Source organism: Neurospora hispaniola (assembly GCF_033458365.1).
Source record: "Neurospora hispaniola strain FGSC 10403 chromosome Unknown B0T23scaffold_2, whole genome shotgun sequence".
NCBI classification, from domain to species: Eukaryota; Fungi; Ascomycota; class Sordariomycetes; order Sordariales; family Sordariaceae; genus Neurospora; species Neurospora hispaniola.
The window spans coordinates 3,440,068-3,460,361 of record NW_026944407.1 but is presented as its reverse complement, the minus strand read 5'-3'; the positions used below and the strand labels follow the sequence as shown (position 1 = coordinate 3,460,361).

General features: G+C 51.7%; 4 protein-coding genes across 4 annotated transcripts; 2 read left to right on the top strand and 2 right to left on the bottom strand.

Moving 5' to 3' along the window:
* The first annotated feature begins 450 nt into the window (after positions 1–450).
* On the top strand, positions 451–1,910 carry B0T23DRAFT_87065 (L-Arabinitol 4-dehydrogenase). The gene is made up of 2 exons (XM_062841919.1): positions 451–733; positions 826–1,910. Exons 1-2 carry the CDS (start codon positions 573–575, stop codon positions 1,754–1,756), a joined length of 1,092 nt encoding a protein of 363 aa, XP_062695837.1. The 5' UTR covers positions 451–572; the 3' UTR covers positions 1,757–1,910.
* A 616-nt stretch (positions 1,911–2,526) lies between these two features.
* Positions 2,527–3,283, top strand: B0T23DRAFT_310181 (mitochondrial ATP synthase g subunit-domain-containing protein; the record flags this gene model as incomplete). The annotated part of the gene is made up of 3 exons (XM_062834570.1): positions 2,527–2,791; positions 2,889–2,973; positions 3,049–3,283. 3 exons carry the CDS (start codon positions 2,527–2,529, stop codon positions 3,281–3,283), a joined length of 585 nt encoding a protein of 194 aa, XP_062695836.1.
* Positions 3,284–3,325: 42 nt separating this feature from the next.
* On the bottom strand, positions 3,326–4,125 carry B0T23DRAFT_87107 (uncharacterized protein). Its single transcript, XM_062841920.1, has 3 exons — positions 4,032–4,125; positions 3,729–3,978; positions 3,326–3,540 (listed from the first exon to the last, which is right to left on the bottom strand). Exons 2-3 carry the CDS (start codon positions 3,941–3,943, stop codon positions 3,369–3,371), a joined length of 387 nt encoding a protein of 128 aa, XP_062695835.1. The 5' UTR covers positions 3,944–3,978; positions 4,032–4,125; the 3' UTR covers positions 3,326–3,368.
* Positions 4,126–8,462: 4,337 nt separating this feature from the next.
* B0T23DRAFT_309620 (methyltransferase LaeA) lies at positions 8,463–9,823 on the bottom strand (the record flags this gene model as incomplete). The annotated part of the gene is made up of 7 exons (XM_062834532.1): positions 8,463–8,493; positions 8,570–8,995; positions 9,051–9,194; positions 9,282–9,341; positions 9,406–9,554; positions 9,627–9,714; positions 9,801–9,823. The coding sequence occupies 7 exons, from the start codon at positions 9,821–9,823 to the stop codon at positions 8,463–8,465; spliced, it is 921 nt and encodes a 306-aa protein (XP_062695834.1).
* Positions 9,824–20,294: the final 10,471 nt, after the last annotated feature.

Genomic DNA, 20,294 nt, shown 5'->3' with positions numbered 1-20,294 from the left:
GGCTGAAGGTCTTGGCAGTCCTACTTGCGTACGTAGGGGAAATACACTTAGTCCCGGACTGGCCTGTCTTAAAGGAAGTGGAGACATCGCGGCGGGCAGTCAGGAACTTAAAACTCAATGCGGGGTCCAAGTGGATGTCTCGAGACTCCATCGCGACATTGAAGAGCGACATCATTTGGGCGTTTATAACCGTCACCAACCGCCACGGCTGTATCAAAGCCTGGACTGGGCTGGAACGATTTTGGTTCCAGGCGCTCAATTTCTTATCTTCATCCACATGATCTTCATCAGATAAACGAAGCCTCGAATCGGCGTTCAGGATAGCCATTCCTCCACCGCACTATGCTAACGCGGGATGAAGGCAGGCCGGAGAGCGGAGAGCGGGCAGGAGGCGTGCAGCAGCTCCCGTCCCAGTGCCTGGTGTGCGTATAAAAAGAGAGAGTCGGGCCTCTCACCCAGTGCTATCCCACAATCTCTTCTCCTCTCTCGAGCTTTAGTTCAGTCGTGACAGTTCTCGACCGACACTTTCCAACAGCTTCAGACACAGTCCCCCCGGGCTTATTCTGATTACAATGGCTTCTAGCGCTTCCAAGACCAACATTGGCGTTTTCACCAACCCTCAGCATGATCTGTGGATCAGCGAGGCCTCTCCCTCTCTCGAGAGCGTTCAAAAGGGCGAGGAGCTGAAGGAAGGCGAGGTCACTGTTGCCGTCCGAAGCACAGGCATTTGCGGGTAAAGACCCGTCCCCGCCCTGCCAGTGAATTGATTACGTTGTGGAGAAAAGGAGACGACAGCAGCTAACCACTCGTGTCTCTTCACCGTAGATCCGACGTCCACTTCTGGAAGCATGGTTGCATCGGCCCCATGATCGTCGAATGCGATCATGTCCTCGGCCACGAGTCGGCAGGCGAGGTCATTGCTGTCCATCCCAGCGTCAAGAGCATCAAGGTCGGCGACAGGGTTGCCATTGAGCCCCAAGTCATCTGCAATGCCTGCGAGCCCTGCCTGACTGGCCGTTACAACGGATGCGAGCGCGTTGACTTCCTCTCTACGCCCCCTGTGCCCGGCCTTCTCCGCCGCTACGTTAACCACCCTGCTGTGTGGTGCCACAAGATCGGTAACATGTCCTACGAAAACGGTGCCATGCTCGAGCCCCTTTCCGTGGCGCTGGCCGGTCTTCAAAGAGCCGGTGTTCGTCTGGGCGACCCTGTCCTCATCTGTGGTGCCGGTCCCATTGGTCTGATCACCATGCTCTGCGCCAAGGCCGCTGGTGCCTGCCCTCTTGTCATTACCGACATTGACGAAGGTCGCTTGAGGTTCGCCAAGGAGATCTGCCCCGAGGTCGTCACCCACAAGGTCGAGCGCCTGTCGGCTGAGGAGTCGGCCAAGAAGATCGTCGAGAGCTTTGGTGGAATCGAGCCCGCGGTGGCTCTCGAGTGTACTGGTGTCGAGAGCAGTATCGCGGCTGCTATCTGGGCCGTCAAGTTCGGCGGCAAGGTGTTCGTCATCGGCGTGGGCAAGAACGAGATCCAGATTCCTTTCATGCGCGCCAGTGTGCGCGAGGTCGACCTGCAGTTCCAGTACCGTTACTGCAACACTTGGCCCAGGGCCATTCGCCTGGTCGAGAATGGCCTCGTTGACCTCACCAGGCTGGTGACGCACCGTTTCCCGCTGGAGGATGCGCTCAAGGCGTTCGAGACGGCATCAGACCCCAAGACGGGTGCCATCAAGGTGCAGATCCACAGTCTGGAGTAATTGGTTTGAGGTCGTTCATTATGTGTATAGAGGAAAAGGGTTCATGGGTTTGGCGTTTAGCGTTATTGCCGAATTGACTTTTGGATTGTAGTTGAGTCTACGTGGTGCATCGCGTGAATGGTGATTTGAATGAGAGATGTCAAAGTGAACCGGAACGTTTTGATTCCCCTTTCTGCAATGCAGGTCTTCAGTTGACGGCAAGTTGAGATGGCATACCTACCTACTACTAGTACCTCTACCGTAGGTAGTGTAGAAGACTGTATGCGGATACTGCAGTTCCTGTTATCGATAAGAAAAAAAAGACGAGATGAAATCAATCCTCCAGGGCATGAAGTCATGGCGCCTAGGGCTCCCCTGTTTGTGCAACACCGCCCCTGACGAGCTTTCTTGGCATAACCCTTACCCTAACCCGACGAGTTGGGCGCATCTTGGCCTCTGGCTTACCGAAACTTGCCTTGGCAGATCTTCCGAGCTTCATCCAATTTTTCCCGACCCGCAATTCCCGCTCGCCCTTGGCTCTGTGTGCAGGTGCGCAATATCCCTCTACAACAAGCAGCACACGGAACCAAGCCGGAACCCCGACCACACTCCGTGCGCCTCACTCTCTCCACTCCCCTGCACAGGCAAAGGCTTCACTTTCTCCTCCGACATCACCACATCCTTTCTCCGGCCCCTTCCTCCCCCGCACCGCCAGCGACCCCGACCGCCCGGCCCCCCTTCTAGAAACCGACCAATTCGTCAGTCGTCTTCTCCATCCGCGATCCGCAAACATGTCATTCGCCCTTGTTTCCCGGCGCTCGGCCCTCACCTTCGGCCGCCGCGCGGTCCGCTTCGAGTCTACCACCTCCGAGAAGGCTACCGAGGCCGCTAAGAAGACTGCTGCTAAGGCCTCCGAGCTCTCGACCAAGGCTTCCGAGGGTCTCTCCCGCGTCAGCTCCGCCGCCGGCCCTGCCCTTGCCAAATATGCCAAGACCCTCTCCAGCACCCTCGGCCGCGTCGGTGGCCGCACCGGCAAGCTGATTGCCTTCGCCGAGCGTACGGTTTCCTCCCGCGTCCCTTCCCGCGTCACCCCGTCCGGGTTACACCGTCCAATGGCACTTCAATGGCTGACCTCCTTATCCCCTATCAACAGGCCAGACCCCCTTCGTCATCTACTACAGCAAGGTCGCTGCTGAGCTTGGCCGCATTGTTTTCAGGGGCCAGAGCATGACTCCTCCGTATGTCCCTTCCAGTGCTCCCCGCCTACCCATGCTTGAATATCTTTGGGTTGTTGACATGCCTCTTCATCACAGCTCCGTCTCTACCTTCAAGGCCTACTTCCAGAACTTTATCAAGTCCGTCCAGTCCGGCTCTTTCTTTTCCAACGCCGGTGCTTCCCTCCAGAACGTCCGCAACATCTCCAGGACACAGGTCGCCGCTGCTGGTGTTCTCCTCGCTGAGTGCCTTGGCTTTTTCACCATCGGCGAGATGATCGGCCGGATGAAGCTCATCGGCTACCACGGCGAGACCCACGCCGCCGCCCACTAAACGGACTCCCATCTTCCTCGATCATTAACTACCACCGCTTAATGAACGTCAACCAAAGAGACTAGAGTGTTGGGCCGAACCTCAGTCACCAATGGCCCGCGCGCGAGCAATGGGAAAGAGGCCTTACTTGATATCCGACAGCAAGGGGTTGTGTGTGCAGGTGTGGGCGCGTGTGCGCAACGTGTGCGTGTGTGTCAGAAGAGTGGTGGGAAAACAGGGAATCCAGTTTTGGGAGGGAACGGACGGGACAGAATACCGCGCGAAGAGAGAGAGAGACGAGAACGGGAAATGATTTCATGGAATAGAATCATAAGGCGTAACGGGGATCACTTGTTTTTTTCTTGCTCGTTTAGATTTTTGGCCCGACTTCTTTCTCTGCCGTTCCTATCCCTCTCCGCCTCCTCCCCCTTTCTTCCCTGGTCCGGCGCTCTCTCTCTCACCAAACTCACGCAAGTGACCGCGCAGCAGCCAAACGTTGGGTGTGAGAGCTGTGGATAACCGGAGATCGCCTATGGAAACTGACCCCGGCAATACAACGGATATCCTACTCAAGTAGCGCAGAAGTTGCATCTTTGAGCCCCCGGGATTTGGGTTTGTTTGGAGAGTTCGTTCGCAAAGGAAGAGGGAGAGAGAGAAGCAGGAAAGCAACAAGACCATCATGCCAGAATTCCCAGGGAGATTCCGGTTCGGCTCATCTCGTCTCTTTGTCAGCCCATCTCCCTCCAGCTGGGAACCCTTTATCACTTACCAATTCTATTTCTCCCATTGTATATTTGTCCCAGGAGCTTGGTTCGGTCCCTCACTGTTTCACTTTTCTTTTTACCTTCTGTCGATTGTATAACATATGCTTCATAGACATTTAGCCGCTATTATGCGCAAAAAGAGAGTAGAGACGGAGAGGTCACAAAAGGAGGTTGAATTGAGAAAGATGAGATAAAACCGAACCCGATTTTTCAACCTACGCATGTGGTCATGTTGTATCTTTCTTATGGCTCAATCAATCGTTCATTCACCAGAGTCACTTGGATTGATTCCAGTTCAAATCGGGCCAAAAGCTCCGATCGGTCGACCCGGGTCGGTCGATGTGGCCGGCCTTGGGTTTCCCCATGTTCTCCCAGAATAGACCATGGTGACCATGGTCTCCGACCCTACCTACCCCTGACCGCCTCTTTTTTTTGACTCTGTTGGCCTTAATTGTCGACCTCATCACATCACCGTCGCGACTCTGCCATGCAAGTGTTTTTCATCACGCCCGCTGCCCAACACAACACCCTCGCACCCAAAGCTTCTTGCTTTCCACTTCCTTGGCCTTTTTCGAAACGAGACCGTCGACGTGGCTAGGTGGCTGCTTGGTTGCCTCACACGCACCCCTGGTGATTGTATGATGGAAAGCCGGTCGGTTTCGTGCGGCCCTTGGTAGTCACTGGGTGGGTGACAAACTCTTTTTTTCATGTTCCATGTCCCCGCAGTGTTTGCACCAGCCCTTTACAGACTTGCTGTTTTCCAGAAACTCTCGTGTCCGTCGACGTGGCTCGCTTGTTCCCACCTCACTCCCTTTTTTTTGGTGGGTTGATGAGACGACAAACAGACAGGCTGGAGCTGGACCGGGCGAGGCCGGGCTGCCTCTGACCCGTTCTGTCGACCGTTCCCGCTGCGAGTAATTTGATGTGTTGTCCTCGTCCTACTACTATTCCTTGTCCTGGTTTTGGTTTCGGTTCTAATCCCCAATACTTCCCTGTCTCTTTTTTGTGTCTCACGTCACTGAGGAGGAGGAGGAGAAGGCCAAGCCGGGCTGTCCATGTCGTCGGTTGAGGTGAACCGGTCCCGGTTCGGTTCAAGTTCCGCCCCCCCCCTTTGAATATGTGATGATCGTCTCTCCAGCTCCCATACCATACTTCGTGACGTGTCACAGCTCCTATGGATTAGGCCGCGACCAGTTAGCTAAGCTGTTTTAAAGAGGTGAAGAGAGGTGAGGTGCTTGCATTTGTTTGCGTATATGCGCGAGGAATCACATCGACGTGTTCACAGAGCTAATGGTTCTAAGAAAGGTCACGAAGTGGCTGATGTAGAGCAGTGGAAGAGAGAGTGGCGAGGCGAGATGACGAGCATGTTGTGCCCAAAGATGGTAATGAATACCTGTTTATCTAGGGTAGTCTTGAAGTTCAGATGGGAGTTGGAACTTGCTACCTCAAATGAGAATATTCATTTTCAGTAGCATCGGGACAGATGGATCCGGCTGAGCCGCGGGGGGTCATAGATACCTACTACCTACGGGCCGACCGACACTCGGCCGGCGGCCGGGAACAAACAACCTTCGTCGATGTTTCAGACTTTCTCTTGCCCACCATGGCACTACATATTACTTGCTTGATTACATCCCGGGGTTGCTTGCCGTGGGTACCCATTACGGTCGCTCTTTCCCCTGTCGGGTTCAAAGCCAAAAAGAACGGAACTTCGAAACCGCATCTGGACTCCTTGCAGTAGTCTACATGTAGGCAAGTTTCAAGATGGTGAGGTGACGGATGTGACCACCACTGAATGTTCAGTTATGTACCAACTTCCGGGCTACAAGTGGACAAGTCCAAGCAGGCATACCCTAGCTACCTAGGTATGAAGACAAGTACGTGTACGCCGAACGGTCACCATACCGTGCACATCCAATACTTACAAGCAAAGTACTGCTACCTTTCTTTCTTTCTTTTATTTTGAATTTTTATTTTTTGATTTTGTTTTCTTGTCAGGCAGGTAGTGCCAATCCTTGCAGAACAGTTAATTACACTACAAACATCAACTGTATCAACAGCAAGCCAGCAAAGCAAAAGTTGAGTTTTGCAACACCACCATTTTCAAGCATTCACATTGTGAAGTGTGGGAAGCAAGCGACGGCAGTCAAGCCGTAAAGTTTCTCGATCGGTGTGTATCTTCTGAGATTGGTGTGGTTGGCTAACGCTTCGTGGCAAGCAAGCCCCCCCCCAAGAGCCGCCCGCCACAAGTCCAAAACCTCGACACGACGACACACGTGTCTGTAGATACTTTCTAGTTCGACACCTTGCAAAGTTTCAGTTCGTTTAGCTTCCATGTAATCTCTCTCCAGAAGAATCCAAGCTCGGCGATGCCGAAGTCTCAAGAAGGATAGCCACGTTTCTGACAAGGTTTTCAGCTCCGAGTTCACAATTTCTTTCCTTGTTCAAGGCTCCCGTTAGCTGTTGGTCAAGGCTCTGTTACGTAGCTGATGTTCAAGGCTTTACAATGCTACCTACGTAGTGTACATGCGAACTATTGGCTTGGGAAAAAAAAGGCACAGTAGGGCAGACGTGCTCCTTCATGTGGCTTCCATCTGATCGTCCACCTCGCCGGGTTGCGGGAGTGGCTAGTACTTCTAGAAGAGTGAAACTCACTTAACTAGTGCCCGCCGGGGGGTAGGGGGGGCCTGGTAGGGAACGTGGCTCGAGCCTGGCAACTTAACTAGTTGACCTACGCCCAATAGAAGACTTACAAGCTCAAAGTCCGATATTACTATCCCCCTGGTGCCATGACTCTCGGTCGTAAGTAGTCCGAAGTCAGATGAGACTAGTAGTGTAGAGTTAAGGTACTTAACCCTTGTCCGTAACCTCGACACTTCTTAGGCTTGGATGCTTGGGGCGTTTCAAAGAAAGTTAGCCTTACCGTCGAGACACAGGGAAGCAACATTCCGTCCGAATCCTGCAGATCTATCTTCGTCTTGGAGGAGGAAGCTGCGTGTTAATGGGAGCTTGTCTGGTTTAAAGAGTGATAGCGAGTGAAGTTACGGACATAGATGGATCGTCCTGAATAGTGTGAAATGACAGGAACATAGGAGCACCGGTACAAGCACAGCCCAGAAGCATTCCTGTTACGGTCAACTTTTGGTTCAGCCCACAGTAGGCATACGACGTACATGCTGGCTAAGTACCATGATCGCTAGATTCAGGCGTATAAAAGAGACGCGGAAGCAGTTGAACAGCGTAAGGTCTTAATTTCGTGTAGTACAGACGGAAATCCCGGTCATTCGGCAGCGCCGGTACAGGGTGCCGGTCCCGGGCTATGTTGTATTGCGTCGTCGTATTCTGCCCAGGCCGGCTGCCGGTTGGATGATTCCGGGTGGCCGGGTGGTCGGTGGGCGGCTGGGCTGCTCAACAGCTAAGTATGTGTCCATTCAATTCCATAAACTGATCCGGAAGGTTAGTTCATGCCGGTCTCACTGGGGCAGTCACGGTGAAAAAAGAAGCTTGAAGTATCCGAAGTTATTGATCTGATTGGAATCAGGGTCAACCGTATGCGGTCGTGGTTCTGTGACTCAACCACTGTCCAAATCGAAGCGCATGGCCGCGGCGGTCTCTGTCTCCATTCACCTCCCATCGAATGTTCTTTTTTCTTTTCCCTTGTTTCATTTACATACGTAAAGCAGAGGAAGAAGTAGAAGTAGGGATGTATTTCATGATCTCCAGTGCTCCTCTCCAAGACACGCTCTTCGAATGATATTCACCTGTGAGGATCCAACAACCGATAATAATAGACGGTGCAACTCCAACTTCGATATATCTTTCTATCATGCAACTGGACTCAAAGTGTAAGTCATACACTCACAGAACAATTGAAGAAAGATGAAACTGCCCTGCAAGAAAAATCATAGCCCGTTGAGATGTTGTGAAACCCTACACATGTTACTCCGGTGCATCGTTCCGGAACTGTAAGCGTTGCTTGAGTGACCCGTTGATCACTCTGCTGGGACAGATGGAAAATCCCATCCCGTATTAAAGGCAAACAAGCTGCAACCACGAAAAAAAAAAACCCGATGGAGAATGAGGGTTGTTAATCTTTATGAGACTATTGAAAGCAATAGGCAGCGGGTCAACGACAAGGCGGTCATAGGGGTCAGGGAGAAGGACAGTTTGAAATGAGTTGAAGAGACTTATGATGATGAGGAATGAGAACCCGTGTATACAATTTCGACTTCAGTTTTGATAGTGTTAAAGGGATATCTGACAAGTGTATGGGGTGAGGAAGGGACAGTGGCCAGTACCAAAAAAGGAGAAACCCAACAATGACCTCCCTTAACGCCGTCGACACGAACTCCGCTGCTGTGGAAACCATTGTATGTACCATTGCATAAAGCGCAAAAAGATAATAGTGTATCGGACCGAACCCCACCAAAGTGGCTTCATGCTGGCCTTCTCGCCGTGAAAATGTGCCTATTTGAGTTAGCCAATGTGAACAACGGAGTTGTGCCTTGTGCTAACGGCCGCTTGCAGGCTCGTTGGTACTCACAGTGTGCAATACGCGCGTATTTTCCGCGACCGAATCTCCTCCTTCACGTGGCTGATGAGGTGCCTCGCAGCGTCTGGGGTATAACCGAGAATCCGGGTGAAGGGCGCCAAGGTTAGAGCTTCTAGACCTTGAGTGAGACCAAGATTGAACCATCGCCCAATCTCGCGTTCATGAGCATCCTCTGGCCATCCATTGATAGGAACCTTGATAACCTGCTCGTGAAGATCCACCAGGCCAGCCTGTCTCATTTGCTGCTGGACGCGATGGCTGTCCAGTCTCATTGGACGCCCAGCTCTATCCATTGCCTCCACCAGCGCTTCGGCCCATCGTAAGAAATGAGAATCCGGTGGCAGACTCCTATCATCACTGCGTGGGACCCAATCGATTTCCACCTGCTCGACAAATCCGCAATGGGGCTTCAGGTGTCTGTAAAATGGTCAGAAGAGTAACTCCAGCTGTAGAAGATGCTTTTGAAACTTACCTGTATATCTGGTCATACACAAATGGCCAGTCGGAGATGCTACCATTCAGTGTACGTAGGTGAATGAGGTCATAAGCACATCCGCTCAGTTCCAGCCACGGCTCTTCAATATCCATAGGCTTGAATACGAGGTTGCGCGGGATACTAAATAAGGGGAAATTAGCTTTTCTTTTTCTGTCATTCTCCTCTTTTCCTTTTTCTTTTCAACAAGCAAAGTCCGTTGTTACCTACAATTCTGGCTGGATAAGAGCAAGATCCGCACCAGTGACTTGACCAAGCACTGGATATTTACTGTGAGACGCTACAAGTTAGAATATCCATAGTCAATGTAGTCTCATTATAGTCATTTACTTACTCTTGCATGTCAATTGCCCATATTCCGGTTCCACATCCCAGGTCGAGGATCCGCGGACTTTCCTGATTCGGGAACGGTGCTGAGAAGAGTTGCTGGTTGCGAGCGAGCAAAAAGAAATGATGAAACATGTCGAGTCTATCTTTCTCCAGCTGCATAATGTGTCAGTATGGTGTCAACACCATTTATATTGACGTACCAGCGGTTGAATACGGAAAACACACCTCATCGATAGGGAACATGTATTGCCCTTTCTTATACTCCCCATAGAACCGTCCGTTTTCCATATACCCAGGGACTAGATTGGGTCCCCTATGTGTGACGGAACAATGTTAGCTTTTCTGTGAAACAGGTATAGCTGTAGTCAGGCTGAAAGTAAGAAGAAATAAAGATCCTACCCGGGCCCATGATGACCTTCCATTGCTCTGTAAGACGGATAACTGTCCTGGTTTGAAGATCCCAAGGTATGAGAGGCAGGCATGTATGGCAAGCCAAAGTGTACTCTCTCTCTCTCTCTCTTCTATGTAACAGGGCACGACGACCCGTCAGGAAGTGTTGTTCCTTTGGAGGTGAGAGATGGTGAGGAGATGTGGTGTTTGTATATCTGCTGATGAGTGGTTAGACAACGAATACAACTAATTCGACCTTGAGAGGGAACACGGACAGGTAGGACACGAAAGGGTAGAGAAGGACAAGAAAGGAGCCTCGCAACAAACAAGGCTTTGACCGGGACTTATAAGAAGTAACCCGGAAAGTGAAGAGGGTAGCGCAACCAGAGGAGCGAGCGGGTCTGATGACAGGGCTGAGAGGGAACCGGGGTCTATGTCAAGTTGACCTGTTCCGATGGAATTATGAATGGCTGGACAACAACAGATGGAAGTCGAAAGCTGAGCAGTTAAGTACTGCACCTGCTTTGTACCCTGCCAACCAATGGGCGGTATGTGACGGTAGGGTCGACAAGGTAGGTCCCGAGTGGATGAAGGCAGGCTGGCCGCCGAGAACCATGGTCCAAACATACGGATCCTTGGGAAGCCTTCAACCCTGGGTAGGTAACATAGTCGCAAAAGAGCCACTTGGGCCATCCTCAGGCTAGCGCTGCTGTGTTATGTATGGCAGGGGCAAAGCAGGGAAAGGTAGGGTCGGGGATCCCAGGCCCCAGACCCGGGTAGGTGGACAGAGGGGGGAGGGCCTGCAGTGGTCTCGGATAAAGACGAGAAAAAATGGGTCAGGGGTTACAAAAACAAAACAATGGAGAGATTGGGAGGGCAGGAGGGGACGGACACGTGCGAGGGCCAAGGAGACGACACAAAGTGACTGGTTGGGGAACGACAGATGGGGAAAAGCACACTTACTTGTCCTGGGGTGCTGATTACTGGGATGAGAAGAGAGATGAAGCCGCCGGAAGTGTCGAGAAGAGGGAGAGCAAAAAGAAGAAAAAAAAGAAGAGAAGGGGGAACGTGCTAGATAGCGGTCGGCGACAGAGCAAAGATGACGGCCGAGGTACGTATGATGAGGTAGAGGTAGTTCAATGATGCAGGTGAGCCAACGGACTGGCAGAGTTTGAATGGGCAATTTGAGATCTCCAGGTCGGATCGAAGTAATACTGTAGTGGTGATTTGATTGTGTCGCTTGATGGGCTGCTGCCCTGCGTTTTGCGTTGGGTGCAGAATTGGCGGTTGAGGTGTACTTAATGCATGCATGCAATGTGTATGTAGAGGTACCGACGTGGGCCACACACAGTACATGCGCGGTACCGTGACAGACCGTACGCGACCGAACCGTAACTGACTGTAACATATGTACACGCTCAGCACCTCAAACACGCCGTTAGGGCCCAGGGCGTCTCCTGGGTCTTTAGGGTTTGCTAAAGTAGGGAGCCAACGGCTCTGGGACCAAGAAAAAGAAATGAGCAAAATGCAGACAGGGGAAAAGAGGCGCTTGCTGGGACCGTTGTTGGCCGCGTCGTCGACTTCGATGTCGCAACGATCCTATGCAGGTCTGACAGGGGGCTCTCGTTTTTCTAGCTTTCTTTCTAGCGCAAGCAGCAGCGGCAGCGTAGCGTTGACGGGCGTCAGAGTTTGTATCGTGTCGTGGTACGTAGCCACGGTAGGGTGGCTCGAAATCCGAAACCGAGCGGAACTCCCGCGGAGGCGTGGACCTCTGCGCTTTTTGAAGTGTTGGCCTAGAAGTATGGTTCGCAGCGTTGGCGGACCCTATGATGATCACCTCTTCTCTAAAGTCAAGCTTCACACCGGCAACCACGCCATGCCAAGGCCTCTTAGGTTGGTGTATGATGATGTAGCCAGCAGCGAAGAAGGGCCCCCCTAGGTTGAACAACGGACAGCAAAATGAAACAGCCAACAGCGCAATGGTGTTCGGGTAGCTTTGCCGCTGCTCGCCTATCTTCCAACCCGGCGCGCCGCGAAGCAAAGCTTGAGAAGAACAAGAGTCTTTGTTTGCCCAGAATCTATCCAAAGCACTCATTGACCTTGTGGCAAGTGTACATCCGGCACTGGTGTACATACAGTAGCTGAAGCGGATGGTCGGTTGGGGCCGATGCGCTGGCACGCTCTCGGAGCTTTCTCCAGACGACTATACGGGCATCTCATAGGCCAATGGGCGGGGGAGCGAAGTAATCAAGGGAGTTCCTGGGGGACGGGGCTTGTCCGGGGCGTCGTTGGTCGGTGGCCTGGCGCCGGCGGGCTACTTGGGATAACTGAAATGGCCCAGCGAGTGCGTGCCTGTGGTAAGTTGGCGATGTGGAACGGGAGATGGAAACGGGCTTCCGAAATGGGGGGCCACGGTGTTGAGGACGCTTGGGACGACGCTTGGGACGCTGCGAGACACCGACCCGGCTTGATACATACACTACTTAGCTCTACGTACTTTCCAGGAAGGCAAGAAACAATAGTGTGGGGTTGTGGGTTCCTCCGTTAAATGTAAAAAATCCTCGTCCTAGCACGTCCCCATCGCACCCTTAGCCCTTCTTCCACGAGAGCCACGATACGACGGTAATTGGATGTTATAAGATCGATATGTTCTTTATTAAGGACGGATGCTACTAGGTAATGCAAATTCGCCCACTGCAGGAGCGTGCAGCAGATACTGACTGACTGGTGCCCTGAGCTGTGCATCAGAGTGCAGAACAAGAAACTGGTCATGCCGGGCCAAGAAGCACGACTAGGTATACATCTCGTACACTGCTACTACTGGTTCGGCAGTAACAGTTCCCATGGGGCGACAACCCAACATTGACCTCGGGGGGCTTGTACACTATGTGGGAGGTGGCATCCATTGGAGTGTTGGACAGTGCGTTAGGAAATTACCTCGGTAGGTCCTCTTGGTTGCTCTCCCTTCCAAGGTACCTACCTAGTAAGGTCCAGTCGTTTCCACCTGCTCGCCGAAAAAGGAATACGACAGAAGCTGGTTGTTTGAACAGGTTCAGTTGGAGATGGTCCCGGCACTCTGGGTTGAGCGCCCTCATTTCCCGTCCGTGATTAGCTGTCGTGGTGTGATGCCCGCTCGCTGATCATATCTACACTACTAGCTATACATGGCATGTCGTGTACGAGTGATGCACTGTACTATGTAATAACGGGGTGTCTATGGGATCTTGTAGCAGCAGGACTCGGGTAAGGTAACGTAGCGTATCAACGATACGTGTTTTGTTACCCACCCTATTCGTTAGCTCCCGCTCGACTCCTTGCCCCTGCTCCCGTCCACCCTCTCGTCAGGGCCGGTATGTAACAAAAGGGGGGGAGGACGGGGGGTGCCTGCCCAGTGAGATGCCAGTGCCATTGCCAGATTCATTGTCGCTCCGTCTCCAAAGGCAGGAGAGCACAGGCCATAAACATATTCGAGCAGCATTCATGGATGCCGAAAATAGTGCCCTGTTTATTTCCTGGTCTATCGCTCCATGTCGCGTCAAAGGCAGTTGCCCAGGGGAAGGAGTCATGGGTCTGTCTTTACCTACCTTACAGCCAGGCAGGCAATGACCGACGGGAACTCGCGGCGACCGTCAGGTGGAGAAAACGACGGATGCACTCCAATTTGGGTACCTCTAGATACCCGCTTCTTTCCATTTTCCTAGGTATGTACCTACCTACTTTCCCCCTCGCGTCACCCCGTCATCTTTGAACAACGGTGCCGCTAGAGGTGATGGCTACGGTACTACATATCAGTCATTTCCTCGGCTGTGGAAATTACACAGCGTAGCAGAGGAAACCACGCTTTCATTTCCATCAACCAACGGCGTCCAATTCCCGCAACTATAGCGTCCAGCTCGTTCCACAAAATCTCGCGCCCACACCAAATTCCGCGAGCGACTCTCAACCTGACTGGCCTCTTATCCGCGTGTCGCGTGTCGCTGTGGATTATCGGGATCGCCAAGAATCATTGGCGCCCTCCTATCCTATCCCGTCTCGACAAGTGACCGTTCAGCCGGGTATCCGTAGCCCTTCGGTGTTCGCATTCTCCCACCTTCACAGCGCTGTGCTGTCTGGATTTCCGACTCATCGCATCACTGGCATGGATCCACCCGCCGCCTTGCTGACTATGTATGCCGCATGTCGCAACTCCTTCGAGTCCTTCGAGCCTTTCGAGCACCGCAAGCTCCGAAAACCGCCGATTCCGAAAGACCTCTGCTTAGGACACAGGCTTCTTGCGTTTCCAGTGGCTGGGGAAATCTAACATGAGTGATCCAACTTTCCAGTCACCATGGCCAGCAGCTCCATTCTACAGCAAAATATGCTGTGTCTCCCACATCAGCAACCCATCATCATTTATCATCGTCATCATCATCATCATCAGAATTCACCTATCTGGTTTGGCAAGCCAACGAACATTGACAAGCGCTAACAAAAGACACAAAGAAATACGTACGGGACGCCCTTGTGCCCCTAAAACCGCCTGGAGCTACACCACGGTGCAGCGAACATTGAGCGAAATCACCCTGGGTGATGGGTAATTGTGCCGCTTGTGGTGGCGTTAACCTACAGATTCAGTGCATGGGCCCTTGCAAGGAGTCAACTCCGTTCCAGACTGTCGGGTCAGGTCCGAGTATCACACACACACGCCCCTCAGATTGAGCTGAACCTATTCGGAGAAGCACGGACAAGACGCCATAACCGTACTATGAAGAGCATACACATACCAGCCTCGGCTATTATAAGAACTATGAAGCGGATTTCTTGTCTAAATAGGAAGGGGACAGCCGCCAACGTGCAGCGTTGCATCCTTTTTGCCTCGTTTCCCTGAGGACTTTGAGCCAGCTCACGCGCCTTAACCCCGTCCCGGGGACTCTTCGACTCGTGGATCCATACTTAAACCCTACAGACCAAATTCGACCAGGCAGGCGGGTGAAGACGGAGTGGTCGTCTTGCACCGTCAAGTCCCATGATCAGCCAGTGACTTGTGCCCTTGCACAACAACGAAGCCACAGTCTCAGTGGTGCTTCCCTGCCTTCCGCGCATTGGGGTTACTACTGGATGGGAATTACCTCCCTCGCGCGTAGCGGAGTTTCATCACTTTCGCTTCTGTCCGTTTGCCCTCGGTTACTCCAAGCATGTTGAGACCTGCAAAGACATTCACACAGAGGCGGGCGACCACAGTCCTGGGATTGACATGTTTATCATCATCCGAACCCAAGCGAGCACAAAGGCAAGACAGCGGACTTTGACAAAGGGTACGTCCGAATGCTGACGGATTCCAGCCCATGCTGTTGGACATGATGGCTTGGGATCCCCGCATGCAAGGTCTTTCTCAGCAGCACACCTCTCTCTCCCAGGGGCATGCCAGACTCTCATCTCACTTGGGCCATGAAAGGTACGGGTACAGATGGGCAGGGGACATGGAAGCGAGACAGAAGAAGGGCAAGTACCAGCTACTTTGTGACCTGTTCTTTTGTTAGTGCTCACCCACGGCTCAAACCGAATACGATTGGCCCCAGACCGTCCTTTGGGACCCACATGAACCACACGCAAGCGCAGCACCCCTGAGAGGTCTCACCTTGTGTGATTCGCTTCCAGTCTGTCGGGTCACTCCACTGGTGACCGGAGTGGTCGTCCCATTGGAATTGGTTCCAAAGTGGAAGTTGGCAGTCGACTGGAGCGACTAGGGCGCAGAATGGGCCCCGACAAGGCCAACAAAGATTCAAGACATCCTTGATGGTGGTTTCAGAAACAGGCATCGCGATCCTTGGGGGTCCCCTTGTCCCGATGAGGCCGTTGTCGTGTCCGTCTGTGCGGAGACCTACGATGATAACCATGAAGAGGTAGGTACACACACTACTGTAGCTCCTGGGTTCCGTCCAGGTACAGGGTTGAAATGGCTCTATACACTGCAGGCATGTTCCATCTGCCGGTGAGTTGCAAATTCTGCACAAATTGTTCGTTTCGTCGACCGGTTTCGGCGAAGTGGAAGTCTGAACACCGATCTCGTCGGTCACAGATATCGCCAGCCTTGCTGATACCTCATCTCAACACTTCCTAGCATCGTGGTGGAGGATCTTGGGAACCGACAAGCTTCCAAGCGTACGGATACGGGCACAACCCGCTTAACTATCGCGTCACCAGATTCAGCCTCGCTCACAGAAACGTCTCCACCCCCAGACATCAGTGTTGGGATGGGAACATACGGCAGCTAGTTGGGGTTGACCGCTTTTTCCCCAGACCATAGTTCCAGCTCCGGATGCGGCAACTTGGTTTCAGAGGCCCCTTTTCGCGGATCCCACCAACCGCTGACTCGCAAGAGATCTTCAAGCCTTCTTTGAGTGCAGCGCGTTCGGCGCCTCGACATGAGTGTTCCAAACCACTTGGCTCTTTGCCTTTCGGGCGTGGGCAGGACCTTTCCGAGAAGTGATGAATCACTTTACTGCTTTGGTCAATGCCAAGGAGGCGCCGCTAGACAGCTCTGGATGTGTCAGAGTCCCTCGCAGGACCCGGAGGTCGGATCCACTTACCCTCTCTTAACTTCATGATCACCAGTCGTTTGGGACCAAATTACAGCAATTTAACCTAGCTTGGTTCTTGCAGAGATGCCCGATTTGGACAGCTCGCGCTGTCTGGTTGGTCCAAGCTAGCCAGTACACCATCTGACAGGCTGACAGCGGGTGGGTAAATTCCAGGACCAATGCTAGGTACCAGCTTGGAGAGATGGTTGATTTCCGCGTTTCTATTTCTCGGTCAACACCTTTCAGGGCAATCTGTCATGACATTTATGTACTGCCGAGAAACAGGCAGTTTGTAATCAGTACCGCTGCGTTCACATGAAAACTGGGCAACGCCCAGGCGACCAACTCAGCGAGCGTTATGGCTCGGTTCAGAATTGGGCGGTATACGACATCAGGAGATTCCCTCCTGACTGATGAGCTGTATTGAACGCTCAGACGTGGCTTTGCTAAGTTTCTTGTCTGCTTCATCATGACTGACCCGTGCTTGACGCTATGGGGTTGATGCTGATGTATGGGTCCCGACGTTGTGGGAAAATTGCAGGCTTGGGGCACGTTGCTGTTCAGTCGATGGCGAGTGTTGGGACACTGAGCCTTTTTAGGAACGGAGTACGGGCTGCAGCAGCGTACTATCCGGCCAGGCTCACTTCCCAGTGTTTTGTGGGAGACAAGTACCAACCACCATGCGCAGTCCAGTAAGTGGCAAGCGAGACACAGGGGCGAAGGGGATAGGCTACCAGACTGTTGGGACGGACAACTCAGGCCCTGCAGAATGGCTCCGGCAAGGTGGGCTGCGACAGCGAGGAGGTAGAGGTACCTCCAGTTACCTCGGCCCTGTGTGGTACAGATGAGTTGTCTGTAAATTTCAAGACGCCACTTTGACCTTGAACGTTTCCTCCCGCTCGTTTCAGAATACCACCCACGAACCCCCCTTATACTGAGAAGCAAGGCTTGGCTATTACACAAAGGGATACTCGTCTTTACAATGGACGTGTTCAGTGTCCACTTATGTGATTAAGCTTTTGACTCCTTGGTCACCATGGCCGTTCAGTGTCCGAGATGCCTTGCAAGCATGCTTTAGCATTGGTAATACGTGTCGGGCGAGGTTGCTCTCCAAGAAAGAATAACCATGCCATCCGGCTGGAGAGGTTATGTGCTGTTTTGTTGTTGTTTCAATGGCTGTCCAGAATCTGACCTATCACTTACATTTCCTTACCTTACCTCGAAAATTTCGTGCCACACACACGTTAACCTGTACCGAAATAGACGAAACCCAATCTTCTATGCTTACAAGGCCCGTTGCAGCATCAGAAATTCGGACAATCAAGCGCTCAACACACCAAAAACGCATGCTTCAACCACAAAGGGAAAAAGGAGGCTTCAGTCCTCAGATTGCGGGCGGAGCAGTGATTGTAGTGAAGAATCACTAAGTTGTCATGAATCCAATTTTTGCTGCACATGAGAACAGAGGGGGATGTTCAATACTGACACTGACGACCCGTCGGAATAGCCAGATGGAAGAACAAACGAACCTCGAGGGTCCTACGAGTAAAAGCACAAAGGGATCGATTCGGCCAATTAATTGCATCTTCCCTGCCCTGGTCTAGCTAGAAAACTGGTCACTCAACCGTTGAACACCGCCAACCGTCCACTTTTCGAAACCAAACACTGTTTCCCTACATGCAAGATACGTTTGCATTGCTTTCCAACTATAGAGTCTTCTTTTCCTGCCTTTCCTGAATGTCGAAGTCTTTCTTGAAATCTTCGTTTCGAGTATTCCGTCTTTCTTTTCCCCTGTTTCCCGGTCTGACCAACCCAAGCCGCGGCGCATGCAATGGGAGGTGGCGGTAAATTCCAACTTCCACTTTCTTTGATCACGATTTCGGCAATGTAACTACACATTCCCACTGGGGATAGTACTTTCCTTAAAATGTAGCTTGAATGGATGCATGATATTAGTTGTGCGAAAAGTATAGAGGTTGTAACCCGTCTATTATCCAAGTGACGCGAAGAAACAAATAAGTGGTCATCACAGTGAGACGTACTACTTAGCTACCTCAAGCGTCACTACTACAGAGTAACCACATAAAAAACACCTGTCGGTTCAATGTCGCCAGTACCTGCCTGCCTGCCTGCCTGCCGTTCTTTCCTTCCTTCCTTCCTTCCTTCCTTCCTTCCTTCTTTAACCTTCCATTCAAAGGAGACTATTCCGCAAAAGGGGGGGGGGGGGCTGGCGGCGCTAAGTACATACTACCTCTAATGTATGTACACCGTGACTAGGTACACTACCATGGAGACGGCGCGAGGATATGTTGTGTAACCCGAGAACTGAACTGAACTGACTGACTGATTGGAGCCTAGGGGTCGGGTCGGGTCCGTGCCTAACTGCTATAGTCTAGTGTAGGTGCCCTTGGCTGAGTATGTAACCCTTGAGGTTCAATCGCTGCGAGACCGGTGACAAGTCTAGACCCGACGAACAATCAAAGAAAGCTCGGTTCCGGACTGTCGGGAGCCGGGGGGGAGGGGGCTCGAGCCGGGGTGCGATCTAACCGTGATAGTGATCATCCATCGGGAGCTTGAAAGGGGTTTGTCAGCAAGAATTGGTAAATGTGAGCTAGGGCACTGAATATTGAAGAGCTGATGTTTTTTTTTTTTTTTTTTTTTTTTTTTTTTTTGTGCCGGCTGTGCAATGATGATGGTAACGATTCCCTCGATGGATGTGATCAGTCAGCCATATAGACTAAGAGAAAGAAGGGTAGGTACATGTAGTGTGTATGTACCTACTAGTCAGATAGTCAGATAGTCAAGACCCGGCCTGCCCCGACATTACAAATACATCTATCTCAAGGTAACAAACAGACGATAATATGCAAAATCTGTACGTACTGCTGATTCCAGAAATGGATATATCAGGTAATAAAAGGTGGTAAGGTTACTACAAGATCTTGTATGTAGTAGCATCATTCAGGTACCCGGTTCGTTTGCGTCGGACAACATCCACACAGATTCCGCCGATCATCACCATTCGATTCGGCTGCTGGTCACATGTAGATACATTACACATTGTATAGGTAGGTCTTGATGTAGTAGGATAGTCACATTGACCATTCGGTAGGTTACATATGCCAAGTACAGTAGGTTCACGTACATAGGTAGGTTACAGATGGGGGGGATCTCCGTCTTACCTCCGATCGATCTCCAGGATTCAAGGATAAAGAAAAAGAAGGGTAGCGGCGTAGTCTGTTTTGGATTATGCGAGATTGGGCGCATAGAAAAGTATGTACTATGCATGTGCCTAGGCGTAGATGACGGGGAGGAGTGTTTGCTATTTCAAGGGGAGTTTGTTAGTGTATTCGGAGCACAGCGGCGTTTAGTGATGGTTGGGGAGGTTATTGTCGTGGCAAGTGTTCCTTCTTGATTGCCTACCTACGTAATGCGGTATCTTGGTAATACATACGAGGCATGTCAGTTGCGCAACAACAGCAATGTTTTTGAAGGAGATTGCACAGAATTCAAGTTGAAAAAGCTGGGGCCGGGCCAGGCGATATAGAGAAATAACGAGTTAGTTCAGCTTTTACTACCTAGATGGCACCTACACCCATGAAAACCAGGCTCAAATCTACAACTTCACCACAATATAAGACGAGAACAAATACATGATGAAATTCGCCATCCTTCAGTCTCCTGCTCAGAGTGTCAACGCTCATCCTTATCCTACTATCGCTGCGAGTCATCAAAATTGATGGGTCACAAATGGACATGAGGGTAGAAGGGCAGGTTGTATAGGGACGGAGGGGGAAAGAGGTCGAATGAGAGATGCGCTCAATACGACTGGCTCCCCTCGTAGTTTTCATTTGAAAAAAGTGTTCGAAGCATGATCAGTTGCAAGTGGTCTTCTAACATGACTTCATCTAACAAGCTATCTTCCGTTCAAATTAGCAGCAGC

Excerpts from the sequence above, each read along its gene's own strand:
- B0T23DRAFT_87065 (XM_062841919.1), top strand. The coding sequence starts at position 573 with ATGGCTTCTAGCGCTTCCAAGACCAACATTGGCGTTTTCACCAACCCT. Across the intron at positions 734-825 it reads CGAAGCACAGGCATTTGCGG|ATCCGACGTCCACTTCTGGA; the intron begins GTAAAGACCCGT and ends TCTTCACCGTAG.
- B0T23DRAFT_87107 (XM_062841920.1), bottom strand. The coding sequence starts at position 3,943 with ATGATGGTCTTGTTGCTTTCCTGCTTCTCTCTCTCCCTCTTCCTTTGC. Across the intron at positions 3,541-3,728 it reads CTGCGCGGTCACTTGCGTGA|GGTATTCTGTCCCGTCCGTT; the intron begins GTTTGGTGAGAG and ends CTCTCTTCGCGC.